The 17895-nt window shown below is 49.4% G+C and overlaps 1 protein-coding gene across 1 annotated transcript in view; it reads left to right on the top strand.

Moving 5' to 3' along the window:
* Positions 1-3413: 3413 nt before the first annotated feature.
* LRRC75A (leucine rich repeat containing 75A) overlaps positions 3414-17895 on the top strand; it is a 188426-nt gene continuing 173944 nt past the window's right edge. The window contains exon 1 of the mRNA XM_065418472.1: positions 3414-3683. Within this exon, the coding sequence (XP_065274544.1) occupies positions 3414-3683 (270 nt within the window). The remainder of the gene's footprint in view (positions 3684-17895) is intronic.

Here is a 17895-nt window from a genome sequence, read left to right as displayed (position 1 = left end):
CTGCTTGCACATAGTGGCTTGCAGGATTAGAATCGAACTCTCTAGGCCAAAGGAGACTCGGAAAAAGTTGGGAGCAGAATCTCGTTTGTTCCTATGTCACTTGCCCACATGTTCTACAATCCATATTAAAAATTTGGCTGCCTCTCCCCAACCTCTAGATTTAATAGCAAATATGGCGGTGAAGTCTCGCTTTATAAAAATCACAGTGACATAGTAAACTGTACTACAATGCATTTCCAGGCATGGCCTGATTGAATTATTGTAAAGAATTCAAAACTAAACTACAGGTGTCAAAGAGAGCAACAAAGTATTTTTTTTTTTTTTTTTTTTTTTTAATGCATTGTCCCGGCAGATTTAGACTTCGAGCCCATACGTGGATCTGACAGTATGGTCCCCTGTGGCCACATGGAGTCCTGTTGAAGTTAACCCTCCCAGGGAGAGAGATGTGTGCAGAGGAGTGTGTTTTGTTTTGTAGTAATATATACACACACTGCTGTATGTTTACAGTGGGGAAAGCAAGGTCAAAGAAATGCATCTGGCCTTTGGAGTGGAAGGTGGTGGGGTTTGTGATGGTGCTTAGGTCCTGGGAAAGTTAATTTGACTGTCCTGGGCTGGCCTCCAAGGGAGTTCTGTCTCCTGCACATACCGGCCTTACCCTTCTTGTAGAGAGCTCCGTTGTGCCCGAGGAGCAAAGTTGGCAACCACACTCTTTATCCCGGGGTTTAGTTAGTCTTTAGAGATCCTGGGTCCAGGCCATTGAGTCCCTTGAAGATAAGGCTGGAGACTGTGAACTTCATTTGATATTTGAAGGGAAGCCAAAGTTGAGTGGAGGCCAGGTTGGATGTGCTCATGGGAGCCAGAGCAGCTGAGTAGATACTCTGCAGTGTTCTGTACTACGTGGAGTTTCCAAAGTGCTGAAGGCTCCATGTCCAGGTATATTGGATGGCTGCGGTCCAGCCGAGAACTGATGAAGACATGAATAACTGAGGCCAGGTCATAATTTGCCAGGATGGGACGGAGTCTCCTAGCCAACTGGAGATGGTAGAAAGCATTACACACAGATGCTGCTAGCTGAGAGCTCAGCATCAGCGAGGAATTCAGGAGCCTCCTGGACTTACTGACTCAATTGACCAATTGTAGGTGTGAACCTTCAGTCAAAGGTGACTGGGCTGTGGCTGCACACGCCTCAAAATACTTTCCTCTGCCCATTAGCATTACCTCTCTCTTGCCTGGGTTCATCTTCAGCCCTCCTTCAGCCGTGAGCTGATCTCGTCCAAGCACTGGGCCATCTGAGTGGTGGTGATGGTGTGATTGCAGGTGGTGAAGGAGAGGTAGAACAGTGTCACTGATGTAGTGCTGGCACTCGAGTCCATGTTATCTGACCGGTTCCCCGAGTGGGTGCAGGTAGATGCTCACTAGGACCAGAGCAAGAACTGATCCTTGTGGGATAAACGATAGAAACTGGCAGGCAGGTAGGCTCGGGAAGGGAGATGTCTGTCTGTGTGTGGAAAGTGTAGATGTGTCGTTGGATATATGAATAATATTTATTAAATCCCATTCACTGCCTGCTGTCTTTTGCTTCTCTTCTGCTCTTATTCCCTTTGTTTTAATACCTGAAACTGCCTCTCCTGCCTGGATTGCTCAGCCCCGCCTCCAGGGAGCAGCCTGCTGTCTCTATAACAGGGTTTAAAAGAGAACTGGATAAATTCATGGAGGTTAAGTCCATTAAGGGCTATTAGCCAGGATGGGTAAGGAATGGTGTCCCTAGTCTCTGTTTGTCAGAGGGTGGAGATGGATGGCAGGAGCAGGGCTGCCGAGAGCGGGTTTGGGCCCTGGTGAAAATTTTTTCGGCCCCCCCGGCAAGGGCAGACCAACTAAACAGCCAGGGAAACCAAGCCCGCTTTTGGACCACCGGGCCCCGGTAATTTGTACCGGCTTTCCCCCTCTCGTCGGCCCTGGGCAGGAGAAAGATCACTTGATCATTACCTGTTAGGTTCGCTCCCTCTGGGGCACCTGGCATTGGCCACTGTCGGCAGACAGGATACTGGGCTGGATGGCCCTTGGTTCTTGTGTTCTGGACAACTCCTGTACCGGGACCTACCCGATGCTCAAGGGGGGAGCGGTTCCAGCAGGGCCCCGGGGGAACCTCCACAACGTGCAGGGGGCTCCGGCTGCCGGGTCTCGGGGACCAGTGAGCGCTGGGGGGCCGGGCTGGGAGGAGGCCCAGGCAGGGCGGGATTCTCCACGGACTGGCCGGGGCCGCGGGAGGCCGGGCCAGGCTGGCACCGGTGCAGCGGGTCTCGCCCGCTGCCCTCCCCGGGGCGCAGCCCGGGGCCGGGGCTCGGCGCTCGCTCGCTCGCTCTCCGCTGCAGCGCAGCCAGCCGGGCAGCAGGGGGAGACCGGAGCGAGGAGCCGCCCGTCCGGATCCCGCTTCCTCCAGCAGCCCGGCCCCGGCGCGCCGAGCCAAGCCGAGCCCAGCCCAGCCCTCCCTCCTACCGGCGGCGTGCGGGGCAGCGCCCACCCCCCGCCTGGCTCCGTCCCCGAGCGAGCTGCGCCCTGCCCTGGGCGGGGGCCGGGGACCCCGCCTGGCCGCCCCCTGCAGCGCCCCGGCGGGTGCCCGGGATTGATTCCTGCCGGGGAAGGGAGCGGGGCTGGCTCGGGAGAGCCGCCGCCGCCCGCTGCCTTTGTTCGGGGACATGCAACAGTTCCCCCGAAGTTGCTGCCGCGGCTAGAGCGGGCGCCCGGCTGCTCCGGCCCCGCCGCGATGGGGAGCGAGGACTGAGCCAGCCCCGTGGCCCCGGGCAGTGCTGGGGGCCTGGCGGGATGGGTGGGGGCTGACCGCTCTCCGCAGCACCATCCACTGCCCGGAGCTTGCAGCATCTTCCCGGGTAGGGGGATCCCGGGGAAGCGGCTTTTGGCTGGTTCGTGCCAGGGGGGCTGCTGGCTTTGCCCAACTCTCTGTGGGAAGAGCCTCCCGCTTCTGAGCGAGGCGTGGGGGAGAAGCCACTACCTATTGCAATTAGCCCTGGGCCAGCGAGCCAGCCCCCTGACCCCGGCCACTGGGAAGCTCAGGGCCATTGGTAAGAAGCTCCCTGGATTTTGTTTCGAATCCTGTGGTTTTTTTTGTTTTTTGTTTTTTTCCCCCCGCTGGCAACAATGAGGGACGATGCCGGCTGTATTTCTTACTGGTGAGCGAAGCCCTCCAGCTCTGCTTCCCCGGTGGGGCGACCCTCAGGCTGCTGGGGGTCTGCACTTCCACTGAGGCGGGCACAGAGAGGGCACCCTGCCTTGGAGCCGCTGAGATCTACTGCCCAGCCACATCGCTTCCTGCCAGGGGCTACCGAGACCAAACGCTTTTGCATGAAGCCTGGGGGAGGCGTTTCGGATGAGGCTCCTGGTGGCTTGGCTATACCATGGGCACCAAGCACACCAAAGGATGCCAGCCTCCCGGTGCAGGGGAGAGCCCCCAGCCACACAATCCAGGCTCCCGCAAGAAGATGCCAGCTAGGGACCGGGGAGACTTCCTAGCATCCTTCATGGTGAAGTCCAGTGATAAGTTTGGGAAGAGTGGTGGCAACTTGCCCCCTTACCACCGGCGGATCAGTATGATCCAGGACATGCTGCTGCTAGTGAAGCAAGGGAAACAGGACGAGGCAACTGAACTGCTGAAACACCTGCGAATGGTGAGTGAGGAGGCTCTGGAGGTTGGAGCATAGGATGGAAACAAGGTTGGGGTCCAGCATAGGGTCCCGTGGGAAGGGTGTAAATGGGAAAGATCATCCTAGCAAGTTCTTGGCAAACAAGGTATTGGAAAAGCATTTAAAACTAGGCAGGATTAAATGCTAATAAATGGGAAGTAAAATGCTAATAAATGGGAAGCAATCTCTCCTTGGTCAGTGGTATGGACTGGGTAATCTATAACACAGCTTTTCCAGGTCTAGTTTCTGTCGCAGGACTTTATGGGAAAGGGTTCAGAAATCTCAGTAACTGTTGCATGGTCGTTATGTCCAAAAACTTATAGATGCATTGGGACTTCACCCAGTTGTTTCATTTGCAAATGAAACTTGGTGCAACATAGAAGCCTTCAGAAAGCATCTTTCTCTCTTTTATTGCTTCCAACGATAGCTTTGGAGTCCAAAATAAGAATGGCTGGTATAAGATGTTCCCATTTCACTTTCAAAAAATTCATTTGTAAATAACGCTTTATAGCACCCACAAGTCTTGGGGCAATTTGACCTATCGGCCTTTTGTCTCAAAGATTCTTAGTTCTTTCTTTACAATATAAAAAACACGAGGAATCGGCAGCTTCATATATATATCTTACTCTTTTGCCACATACCAGTAGACGGAGTTTAGTTCCTATTTGATTAAGGCTTGTAGAAATTACCTTGGGATCTTTAAGGATGGAAGGTGCTATGTGAAAACAGGGAATTATTAATATACTATCTTAACCAATGCCCCTCAACTGAAAATCTGTTCCAATCATGTGTTAACTGAGAGATGATACTGTCAAAGGTTGGTTTGAGCAAGTGAAAATACAGGCAGAGAGCAATGTTCTCTGTCCTCTGGGGCACTGGCTCTGAATCTTTTCAGACTACTGTACCCCTTTCAGGAGTCTGATTTGTCTTGGGTACCCCCAAGTTTCACCTCACTTAAAAACTACCTGCTTACAAAATCAGACCTAAAAATACAAAAGTAGCACAGCACACTATTACTGAACAATTGCTGACTTTCTCATTTTGACCATAGAATTATAAAATAAATCAATTGGTATATAAATATTGTACTTACATTTCAGTGTATAGTATATAGAGCAGCATAAACAAGTCATTGTATGAAATTTTAGTTTGTACTGACTTTGCTAGTGCTTTTTATGTAGCCTTTTGTAAAATTAGGCAACTATCTAGATGAGCTGATGTATCCCCTGGAAGACCTCTGCGAACCCCCAGGGGTACCTCTGGTTGAGAGCCACTTCTCTAGGGCACTGGAACAAAAGCAGAAAGAAGAGTGGCTTCAGAAGTAAAAGGCCATATTGGGGCTGACCCTGTCTGGGGGAATTCTTAAAAGGAAACAAATTGCTCTGTAAACTATGAGTCACAATTTCCTGAGGTATCAGGTGACAATAAAAGATCAAAGTGCTATGGGAACTTTTGAGGCTTTTTGTTTTTTGGAAGTGATGTGTTAATCAGTTTTCAAGGTGAAAGTGAAAACAGATCTATCCACACCAGACTAGATTTATTTCTAAGGTCTTTGTTTCTTGAGGTCTGCAAGACCCATAGACAAGATGTACCTTGCAATGGGAGTGATCAGTGCCACCTAAGGGAAAGTTGCTCAGGTTTTCTCTGTATGGCAGTAGCTTCCTCTTATTCCCTAGAATTGTTGTGTGTGTAGGTTCTTCTGTGTAAAAATGCACCCTTTCTACTCTTGTTCTGCATTGTTTTCTGCCTTTCTTTTCGTTGTCCTGCTGTTATTTTCCCCTTCCCTTTCACTGGCATCTGCCAGAGAGACATTTCCCATTGAAGCCAAGAAGGCAGGTTGTGTGACTTGTAGCTGTCTTAGGAGTAGTTTCATTGAGAGCTATGGAGGAGATGCTGTAAGAAGAAAGGTGTTTGTTTTTTTTCATGTTCCCTACCATGCTCCCCTGTTATTTGTTTTCACCTCTAGATAACGCTCCCTTCCCCAAACCATAGTGCCCATTCCTACAGGTGATATAATAACGCCATTATTAAAGGCCATGTGTATTCTACTTTGGGTGTCTGCACAGATCTCCCAGTGAAGATCAGTGAGGGTTTTGGGTGAGGAATGTGGCTTGAAAGAGGTAATGAATCAAGTTCTAAATTGCTGCCCCAAAACACCAAATAGGCCAGGTCAAAGCTTTGCCGTAAAAAGTTTGATCTAATGCCCTTTGAAGTCAATGGGTAGACACCTGTTGACTTCAGTAGATATTGGTCAGGCCCAAAATGAGTGGTGGTGGAAGCAATAATTCTCCTCCTAAGAAGGCTTGCTGTCTGTGCAGCATCACGGAGCACTGTTCCCACGTTTTCTGTCACCCAGTGCCCAAAGCCCTTGAGTCTTGCTTGCTTCGCAGCTGAGATCTGAAGCTGTTCTCCTAGCTTGGGCGGGAGATTTCCCTCCCCACCCCCCCTTTCCCTGCTCTGGATCAGTGAGGTGGAGAATCTGAGTGAAATGTGACATTTAACAGTGGTTGCCCTTATGATGAATCTTGCTGCCAGGGTGTCCTGTCACCACGACCGGGGAAAAACTGCATATCCACTGGAGCCAGAAATTCCTTTCAAAATGCTGGAGGAGGCAAGGAACCTGTTACAGTCTAATGAGTCTTTTATAAACGAGGGTTTCTGTAGAAGAGCTCAGATAAAATATACCTTGATATGTCATAATAGGGAACACTTCATCCTAGATACTATAATAGACTTGATTATTCCCTGCCATTCACAAGCATTATTCCCTGCCACCTAATTAAGAATTTAAGAGCCCCATTGACCAAACTCTTGATTTCCTGTGGCTTAGAGAGTTTAATTTTCAGGGGTCTTGGCAGTCTGGTGCCAGCGCTGAGCTCTCACCCCGTGGTACGTGGCAGAGAAAGAACATGGTTAACTCTTAAGATGGGAATTGCAACTGAATGATCGCAAGCTTCTCTGGGAGCTGAATTCCAACGATGCCTTAGTCTGGAAGAGTGAATGTGGGGGCGAGATTCCTTCGGCTGAGAGAACTGAGTTTGGTGGCACGTTAGATGGCAAACTCCTTGGGGCAGAGACCATCTCCTCACTGTGCTTTGTAAAGAACTGGGCATAAAGGGGTCTTGATCTTGGTTGGGGCATCCAGATGCTACAGTAATATATAATAATGGATGATAACACAGCATTTGGGATTTTTAGAGAAGACTAAGGGAGTTGATGCTCAGATTCCAATGAATTTCAATGGGATCTGGGTGCATAACCCCTTTGGGCTCCACTGAAAATCCCAGTGAGAGACCTCCATTGAGATCACGGGTAGATTTTTCCATTGTTTCCTGTGGGCTTTGGATCAGGCCCAGCGTGCTAAGGAGAAGACAGAGCTAGTAGCTGCAGTTCTCCATGCTTTTCTGTATGAGGCTTGTGTGCTGAATTGACCTGCAGGATTCCTGTACATGCTTCCTATGGATATCTGATCCAAAGCCTACAAAAGTCAAGGGAGGGACACCCACTGACTGTGGATCCGGCCCTATGTGTATGTCCGCTTACAGGCAGTGCTTTTTGCCTGGAGAGAGCCCTGGAACTTGGATTGGGTTCTTCCCATAGTTGCCAGCATCCCTAGAAAAGTTATGCATTGTAGACAGCAGCAGGAAAACAAACACCAGCTGGGGGGCAGGACGGCCTACTAAACTGAGCATCAGAATGTCTGCATTTTATACCCATCTCTGCCACTGATTTGCTGTATGCCTTGGGCAAATCACACAATCTGCCTGTGCCAGTTTTCCAGTGGGAGTGATGCTTACCTCGTTTATAGATTGCCGCAAGATTTAGTCAGTCAGTGTTTGCGAACGACGTAAAGAGCTCTGCAAGTGCTAAGTGCTATGAAGTGAAGCAAGCGTTACAAACAAGTTGGGGGAAAAAATAAACGACAAATGAGTACACTTAGAGTGTCTTGTTACAAGGTTGCTCCCCAGGGGAAATGCAGTATGTGGTCTCCTCTCTTTAGAATCAGCTTGGCATTACCACTGCATTCCAAATCCTACAGCCGTCTTTAAAGAGCATGCATTGGCTGTTTGCACAGACAGCCTAATTTTGCGACGGACTCTTTCAGCTGGTGGTAACTTCTTCTGCTGCTGTTTCCTTCTGCTCTGTTAATAGCGTCAACTGCCTGGAGTCCGAGAGCGTGCCTGAAGCATCACTTGTAAAGCTAACATCCTAAAAAGAAGCATTGTGCTCTCTTCTTCTGAGTGTGCCCTTCCCTGGAAATCCGCATCTCCTCTCTGCATCCGGCATGGCGGCTCCCAGTGGGTGCTGCACGTGGGGCATCTTTTGTTTTTTTGATAGTGAGACCAGCAAATTGAGGATGAATGGAAATGTACAGAAATAGCTATAATGCTTGTCTATAATTTGAAGAACTCCGGTAACAGTATTTACGGTAATCTCCTGCATGCCTTGGGCATCCTAGGCTTCCACAATGATGCCAGGATATTTCCTTTTATGGGGACCTTGCATCGTATGGGGCAGGGAAGGGTGGGGGGCTGGGGATGGTGGTTGGGCACAGGGGCCCTGTATGGTAGGGGCCTGGCCATGGGGCTCTTCCATGATATAGTAGGGTGTGGGGGTTGGGTAGGGTGATCTTGCATGGTATAGGGCGTGGAAGGGTGGTGGCTGTAGGGGCCCTGCATGGTCTAGGCGCCCAGGGCCTAGCTGTGGAAGGCCTGCAGCATGGAACTTTCCCTTGACATCTCCCTGCTCGTTGCCTTTGGGTTTGTGCTAGAGGTGGGTCTAAACCGCAGCCTCTGATACACCCCGTAGAAGCCGGGGGAGGTGCTGGGGTTTGGCCCAGGCCAGCGTGAAGAGCAGTATCCAGCCATGAAACCTGGATCAGGATCAGAACTTCCTCCGGCTTGGGGGTTTGGGTTTACGGTCAGGCCCTTCTCTAGTGGAAGGTGCTGGCGGAGGGGAAGGGTCCGTGCACAATTGTCCATTCTTGTCTCCCCATCCCTAATGCTCAGAGCCATATCCTGCCCTGAGCTACCAGCGGAAAGCTCTGGGATGGGGCATGCAAACCCTGCGTGGGCTGGAAAGGGCCAACACCCAGCGCTACACCTGTAGCGGGAGTCAGGCCTCTGGGAAGGGGCTGGAAAGACATGAGCTTGCTCAGGTGCGGCTGGTCAGGAAGGAGAGCAGACCAGCTGCTCTAGCTTGGGGAGAGAAACCTGGCTGGAGCCAGGCGCTGCGTAGGACGATGGCCAGTCATAGCTCCCTGCAGGAAGGCAGGTCTGACGGGGTTGTCTGGGGCTGTCAGGGACCTGCCAGGGGCAGTAAAGCCAGGTTACGGTTGGGTGGGGTCTCAGAGCCGAGCCCTAAGGATGGACACACAACCGCCAAAGGGCTGAGACTTAAGCCCGACAGGGATACTAACTCCTTTTATTTGGGATTTGTTTTTGGAACCGTGACTTGGGAAGTGGGGCGCGGAGGGTGCATTATAGTAACCTGGCCAGAGTGTTGAGCCGTAAGCCGTCAGAGTGGGCTGGAAACCCTGCCAGGGAAACCGAGGCAGATCGGCTGCAGCACTCTGCCCAGCCACGAGGAGGGGGCAGTAGCACGATGACAAGTTTCCATCACAGTCTGTGCAGTTGTGTGAACAGACCTGAGGGCCTATGTCAGACCCCACCTGCCGTACGCTTAGGAGGGGGCTTGATATTGATGTTTATAGGGCTGGATCCTGCAAGGTGCTGAGGGCCGTCAGTGCTCACTGAGGCAGCAGTCACAGCCCTGGGGGTGTGTGTGTCAGTGGGAGTTGAGCACCTTCTGTGCTGCCCCGGGCTGCTTAGCAGGACGGGGCCAGTCACTTACCTGCCTATTCATTCTGATGGGGTGTCATGTGCACTTTGGGGTGCCAGTTTATTAAATTAAGTTTATTCGTATCTTAATTACAGGAGAGGCATGGCGGGGCGTAATTAAAAATAAATGGATGGTGTAGAAAAGGCACACTGGGGATTCGTGTTTACTCTTTGCTATAACAGCAGAGCACGGGGACGGTCAGTGAAATTAAAAAGCGATTCTTTGTTGCGCTCTCTCTAATTAATGAACTTGATTAACTATAAGAGATGTGGGCAAATGGCTGTTATTAATCCCAGGTCTGTGGGATCTGTGCATCAAGCGCTTTCTCTCAGCTCGGATTGCCAGCCAATAATTTTGCCCTTTCTAATGCGGCGTCGGTTATTAAAGAGGGTTTGGAGCAGAATGTAAAGGTTTGAAGCCAGCGAACCATAGCTGTATATCGAGAAATAGCCTTGTGCCAGGGGGATGGATCAAGGTGATTTAAATCATCGATTTTATTCAACTTTCCCATTCGTACTGCAGTTACTTTTAAAAGAAAGGTGCATTCTCATTGGTTGAGATAACCATTACAACATGATTTACAACTAAATAGAGTCTTTACACTAGATTTGGTGCATCTTTTTGCTATTTAGGAGGGTACATTATATAACCACGTTTATTTAAGCAATGATATGGCTTAATAGTTTCAGATTCTTATTAATGTTTGTTTTTAGTATGTTAGAAAATAGTGAATGAAGTGTCAAGCAGCATTAGTTTGGTAACTGGGATTTAATTAAACAAACAAAAAGCATATAAAGCTTATGTTCATTAAACAAAACAACATTACATGTTTTGATACATAAATGTATCAAAACATGTTTCACATTTTCAACTAAATGGAGGGATTAACTGTGGTCAGGGAATTAAACTGATTATTTCAGGTCAGCCTTGGAAAATTTTCAAATATGCCTAAATGAAAGTGACTAGAGCGTAAATTCCTACGCACCTGTCTCTTGAAAATGAGACCGTCTAAGTTATTTAGACTGATCTATTGTGCCATATTTATAGAGTTTGACTTCAACACTTAAATGGTTTTTCCCCTGACTCTTTCTTCATATAGAAAAGCAGACTTTAATTCTAACTCAATGGTTTTGCTAGAGACCCATGGATTCAGCATATTTATTTTTATGTAAATGTTTTAAGAGACTACACTAAGTTTTTAGGCCTTAATATATTTTGTATTAAATTCAGATTTAATTTTAAACAGGTTTATTTTTAAAAAGAAAAACTTATAATTTAAATTACTGTTATAATTGAAATAAACTAAAAAAAAATCAGATTTCCTCCCCCTTCAACCCCCCCCCCCCCCAACTTGATTTCTATCCACCCAGCTTGAGATATAATGAGAGAACAGTGTGTTGTGATAGTGTTGAGGTGACCATCTTCCTTAAGAGGATAAGTATTGCTTCTAAAACTCCTTTCAAGAGAAAGGGGTGGTATTGGCTCTCTACTGTTCTTAAGTAGCAGTTTACTATTTGGTTGGTCACCTTTCAATTGTCAGGGGATCCTGGGCTGTCTGTTTCTTTCCCGTGACAGTTGTTTGAGACCCGAGGAAGACGCAATCTGACCCTTAAAGGTTGGATCTTATTCCTTGCAGCATTGGAACTGGTATGTGCGCTTTGGTTTGGAAAGATATTTGTGTGTGAGAGAGAAGTATCTAGTGGTTAGAACATGTAACTGGGAACCAGAACTCCTGAGTTCTTTAGTGTCAGCTTTGCCACTGACTTACTTTCTGGCCTTGGGTGAATTGCTCATCATCTCTTGGCCCCGGTTTATATAACTTTCACAGAGTTCTTAGGAAACTTAATTCATTATGTTTGAAAAGTGCTTTGAGGGGGGGGGATGAAAACGGCTGTATGTAAGTGCAAGTTCTTATGAGCTGCAAATAACACATTTGCTGGACAGAATCCCATAACATTCCAAACTAGATGGTGGTGGTATGTCGGAAATTTTTTTTTGGGAGCAGTCACTGTGAATGTGCAATTTAAACCCTCTCGGTTACTCTGTGTACTTAATGGAGCCTTGTAGGTTGAGGTAATCTGGTCACGCAGGAAGTGCTTTATGTTTTATTTCCGTGCATCAAATCAATCACATGTATTTAGGAGCATAGGCACCAACTTCTGCTGGCATCGGTGGGTGCTCGACCCCTGGCCCCGCCCCGACTCCACCCCCGCCCCGCCCCCATTCCAACTCCTTCCCCAAAGTCTCCGCTCCCTCCCTGCCCCTATTGGACTCCTTCCCCAAATCCCCGTCCTGGCCCCACCTCCTCCCCTGAGCATGCCGCATTCCCGCTCCTCCCCCATCCCTCCCACAGCTTGTTACGGCATAGGCACCAACTTCTGCTGGCATCGGTGGGTGCTCGACCCCTGGCCCCGCCCCCATTCCATCTCCCTCCCTGCCCCTATTGGACTCCTTCCCCAAATCCCCGCCCCGGCCCCACCTCCTCCCCTGAGCATGCCGCATTCCCGCTCCTCCCCCATCCCTCCCACAGCTTGTTACGCCGTGAAACAGCGGGATGCGGCGTGCTCAGGGGAGGAGGCGGAGGTGAGGTGAGCTGGGGTGGGGAGCTTAGCTGCCGGTGGGTGCTGAGCACCCACCAATTTTTCCCCGTGGGCGCTCCAGCCCCGGAGCACCCATGGAGTCGGTGCCTATGTTTAGGAGTGGGTCTGAGATAATGTATTTCCCTAAGTGCACTGCGGTTCCAATGCAAGGTACTCCCGGACACTGATGTACAAGGAGCAGAAGTAAATCACAGTGAGTCATGCAACTCGCATTGTCCAGCGGCAAGTGACGTGTAACACTAGTTTGAACCTGGCTATTACAACATGCATTTTACAATTACAAAGTCTCTGGGATAACTTTAGAGACTCTGCCAGCAAACTTCACCCTCTTTGCAGCCTCGATTTGACACAGCCCTTAACCATGTGCATCAATCTCATTGGCGTCAATGGCATTGAAGCATGTGACTAAAGTTAATTAAAAGGCTTCACTGCTTTGCGGAATAGGGATCTCTGGCTGAATAGGTAAGCGTTCCTATTCACCAGAGCATTTAAATACATAGACTTTAAGCAACTGAAAGTGCTCAAATGCTTGAGTGGATTGGGGTCCCCTCTGGCAGTTTGCTAGATGCCCAAAGCCTGCAGCTAATTTGCAAAAAATTGACCCTACTGGTGCAATCCTGTCCTGCTGCATCCTGATCTTGGAACGCTGCACGCCAGCAACCGCAATCTGCATGGGCTGCAGCTTGGTGCTAAATGGAGAGGGGCTGTGGGCTACGCTACCAAGCTCTGTGGGCTGCGTTTGGCCCGTGAGGGCGGCCCAAGTGCGACTTTTCATATGCAGCATCCTTTCTGCCACGCGCGAGCTGCCCGTCTTTCTGTGCGGACAGGGAAAAGCAACAGGCAGGGTCCAAGACTGTCCGGGCCGCGTCTCCCTGCGGGCCTGGTGTGTGTCTTCAAGAGGGCACTGCTCAAACGTCCTCATCAGTGCCGACGGGGACATGCGAGAACCTCCTATAGATGAATGGGGAAGGCTGGCTGAGGCCAGACATCTGCTCTGTGTGCAGAATGGGGCTGTGGGAAGAAAGTGGGCAGTATGACTTACACCCAAGTTCAGCGCTGTAAGTTTGAGACCAGGAATTGGCTTCCCGTGGTGCATTGGAATGACAAAACCATCAGAAGCCCCCCCCCCCCGCTTTTTTTACACTGGAAAAGTTTGCCAGCAAACGAATGTTAACGAGGCCACATCTGACAGTGGTGTGTCATCTATCATGCGGAGCTGGTGGCCCTTTAATCTCTCTTTCCACCTTCTGAAGATCTGCTCTCGTTTGTATCGCTCTGTGCTCCTGCTCTTCTGCCTCTTCCTTTTCTCAGCGTGTAGAACTTCCTGCTGTTCCCCTTCCTCGGTGGGACCGAGCAGGGAGATGGGCCCATCGTGCCTTAGTGGTGTCTGAGCGAATGAACTTAGAAAACTGAGCCTGCTGCTACTGTATAAATCTATACTGTTTTTTTTTTTAGCTGTGAGTGGGGGAACAAGAGGGGGAGGTGAGGGTCACACGCGGCTGATCCAGGTGGATTATAGCTGGCTGGCTGGGAAGGATTAGTGAGATTCCTTTCTTCCTCTGGTTGGCTAACTGCCCGGCACGGATCTATGTCTGCTACCATTGACTACCCGTGTCTGCTACCCGCGATACTGACAGGGCTCCTCATGGGAGGAACAGCAGCAGATGAGGGTGCTCCAGCTGGCATGGTTGAGGACACTGTGATCATCCTAAAAGTGTGCACATTGCTGTAGCCTGAGCAGGACTGGGCAGTGTCCTCCGTGCCTAGGGAAGGCATGTGTGCCCATACCTGTAGAGTTGCCAATGCGAAGCTGCGTGTCAGCATAACCTATGCTAGTGTAATGGGCCTCAGGGGCAGGCTGGCCTTTTGGGGAGTTTTGTGGGGTTGTTTCAAAAGGAAATACCTTCCCGAGACTGAGGCTCCCTGTCCCTTTGGTGCGTGGGTGTGTGCCGGCTGGTTTGCCAAGCGAACTCCCCCGCGGTGCCGTCGCCTGTGGGAATTGCCTTCAGAATTCGACCTCTTCAGTTTGGAAGTGGCGGCTGCTGCTCCTTTGAAGTCTCCAGCCAGATGGTGTCTGCGCAGGGGAGTCTGAGCTGGGCTGGAACCGGGAAGTGACAGCGTATTTTAAACACCGCATATTTCCCCAGGCTTCAGCTCGATAATATCCCACGTAATACAGGGCCTAATGGGTCCCCAAGGGCTCTACAGACCAACACCACTGAAATGTAGCCACTTCTGGGGTGGAGGACAGCAGCCAAAATGCACATGCATGACAAAGGGTGGAAGGGTGGGTTATGTTGACTGGGAGACTTGGGGCAAATCTTACTGTCATGCAGGGACCGTCAGTGTCTACCCCAAGCAGGTAAGGTTTCTGGCTGGGCTTTTCAAAGGAAGTTTAACGGGATTTTAGGTGCCAAATTCCCTTAGGTTACAGCTGCACTTGAAGCTGGGGGTAGGTTGACCAGACAGCAAGTGTGAAAAATCAGGGGGGTAATAGGCGCCTATAGAAGAAAAAGCCCCAAATATCGGGACCATCCCTATAAAACAGGGACTTCTGGTCACCCTAGCCGGGTGTGTGATTTCCAGCTTGAGTAGCATTAGTTCTTCTCTCCAGCGATGTTTATACTAAGCCTACTCATGGGCCTGGCAGGTAATTAATTACTTTCTGATGCTTCAGCATTTCTCTCGCTCTCCCTCCCTCCCCCCAGGACAGATAGATCTTTTGAGGGAACAATGAGATTCCTGTATGGATAACAAAATAGGTTTGCTTAAGAATCTTTTCTCAGCCTATCTTCAGCGTGTCCAAAGCAGGAGAACTTTAGGATCGGCTTGGTGGCACTTCATTGCCTTATTGGTGAAGGCAGACGTCTCATCAAGAAGGAAACACCTGTTCCTGACACACATTAGCACTTACCACTGTATGAGTGTTGTACTAAGCAGGGGCCACACTTTCCTCTTGCGATGGGCCTGTTCCAACTCCCATTTTGAAGTCATGGGAAAAGCTCCCCGATGACTTTCACGAGGGTTTGACTGGTCCCTAGCGGAGCTGTACCAGTGTTGAGATCCCTGGTGATACACAAATGTAACTGGTGACAAAATTTGGCCCAAACTGTTACGTATCTAGTAAACTGGCAACAGCTCATCAAGTGGGCATCGTGTAGATGAGCTATACCAAGAGGTGATGGAAAGCATGGCAGGAAACCGTAGTGATGCAGAGGGAGTATCTGAAACCACAACAGCGGACGTTGCCTAAGTTTTTCCATTCTGACCTCTTTTTTGGAGATGGTTGTGTGTTTCTGAAACATTTACCAGTGAGGCAGGTAGAAGGGGAGGTTGGAGATCTGTCTGTCAGGGTTTTTTTCTTTTGGAAAGTTGCCACAAAAGAGGAAGGGGGGGGGGAAATGGATCAGCCATTTGGGAATACGAGGGAGAACACATTCCTCGTGGTTTAAAATGTGACCGTATCCCATTCACTTCCTGAAGATTGAGTTCTTGAGCAACAATGTTCTGTCCTTCTAGGGTGCTGTCTACCTGCAGATCTTGCAGCATTTTGCAAACTTCAATGAAATGGGTATAAATCATTCTTTCTATTTTGCAGATGGGGAAACTGAGGCAAATGGACTTGGCCAAGGTCCTACAGTGAGCATGTGGCAGAGTCAGGAACCAAACCCACCTCTGCTGACTGCCAATTTGGTGCTTGAACCCCAAGACTTGGTCAGGGATAATGCCTTTGGCTCGCCCTTAGTTCAAAGAAAAATATTCCCATAGTCTACAGTAGTGCCTCTAACCCTATGGCTTACAGGAGTGTTCTCACAGGGCTCGATGCCATTACTCAAAAGTTCTGTGGGGCTTATCGTATAAGGGCATCCTGTTTCCACTGTGGTTGACCTGGCTGTGCTGCAACCAAACAGGTGGCACTTATCAGTGGCGTTTAAAAGAAAACAGCGTAGTGCCCCAGCGGACTCTGCTGTTGTAATATCCTCTGTCGAATGGCCACGCCTCCCGTACACCCACCGTTCTAGTTCCTCGCATGACTTGAGCGAACGCCATCGGAATAAAGACCGGTTTGAAGGGAGGTCTCCCCTGCACCTAGGGTGTGATTTCAAAGCACACCCCGTCGTACTCAGGAGTGGAGGTGCCTTGTGAAATATAAGCCAGCGGATTTAAACAAACAAATCCCCTCGGAGTAAAGAAAGGGCTGAGGCAAGGTCCTTGTGTTATGGCTGAGGACGGTACAATGGAAAAGGAAGGATGCTAGTGTGGTTAAAGGCTAAGACAGGGAGTAAGGAAACCTGGCTTTAATTCCCAGCTCTGCCACATACTTTTGTGACTTTGGGCAAGTCCCTTTGCACCTATGTGCTTCGGGTGACGGGGGGGTAATATTACTTCACTGCCTGCGGGATGCTGTGAGGATGAGTTCCTTAAAGCTCTCTGGATGGGACATGCTCTAGAAGTGCAGTGTTGTTGGAATGAATGCAATGAATGCTTGGATTTAGTAACCGTCTTTGGAGCGGGGTCCTAAAACGAGACGCATCTGCCCAAGGCTGATGCAGTGTCACTGAAGGGCTGCTTTTAAGCGGTTTGGATAATTTAAAGTCAGAACAACTGTTTCAATAAAAAACACAAAGCATCACCCTAGTTCTCCCCCACACCCCCTCCCCTTTGTCTGTTTAGTTTTCTGTGGTCAAATAACAGTATAGAACCCACAGGTGTGCATGCCCTCGCTGGCTGTGGAAGTGACACCCATTTACATGTGGGCAGAAGTATTTCCAGGCTGGAGATTGCTGCATGGAGGTCACTGAAGGGTGTGTGTGTGTGTGTGGGTGTGTGTGTGTGAGAGAGAGAGAGAGAATATGAGAGAATGAGGGAGATCTCTACTTATTTAATTCCTAACGGTTTGCAAAGTTCAGTCTGTAGCTGAAGGGCATGTGATCCTGAGAATGATTGTTGGGATTTAGAATTGGAAGTACCTTCCTCTATAATAAAGTTGCTGTTAAGTCGTTTCATTAGCAGAGTTAATAGAAAAACCTCTTAAAGCCCCCGAATACCAGCTGGTAGTTTTTGCAAATGCAGAATGTGAATGTTAGGAGGGTTGACAGTAAAGTCTCTGTTCAGACAGGAATGTGGGTGCAGGGGAAGTATATGTGACTGGAGAATGGGGAAGTGGTGCAGTCTGAGCATAGGAGACTAGGAGAGCTTCAGGTTGTGACATCTGCACATCTCTATCGGTGGCCTTAGACAAGTCACTCACACTCTCTTCTTCAGTGTAGCATGAGTCTGAAGAGTGCTTACATTCATTATCGCTTAGTGCTTGAAAAGCGCCATACAGGACAGTGTTGCCAACTTGGGAAACCTGCAATATTTGGTGTTTTGGTGTGAATGTGCGACTCTCGGCTTTCCTTCACTCAGAAAGTTTCTAACCCTCCTAGATGGTAAGAAAAGTTCGAAAACGGGACCTGAGTGCACCTCAGTGGCTCAAAAGCCAGAAGGTAAATAACCCCCTCTTCCATCCATCCCCCTGCCCAATTTACTTTTTTAAAGAAGCTTATGATTTTTAAGCTAACCTCCTGATTTGTGTGGGGCTGATTCATGATTTCTGGGTGCTTGAGGTTGGCAATGCAGAATAGTATTGGAGAAGAGTGGAATCCTTGCATCTGCGCACAGTAGGTCTGAAATGCGATCCGATTGGAATTCCCCCTGCCACTGTCTCCAGCCGTAGCATCTTCCCTGCACTCACCCGGCACTGGAGCTGGTTG

Source organism: Emys orbicularis, chromosome 17 (genome assembly GCF_028017835.1).
Source record: "Emys orbicularis isolate rEmyOrb1 chromosome 17, rEmyOrb1.hap1, whole genome shotgun sequence".
NCBI lineage: Eukaryota > Metazoa > Chordata > Testudines > Emydidae > Emys > Emys orbicularis.
This window is presented reverse-complemented; position numbering and strand designations above follow the sequence as displayed.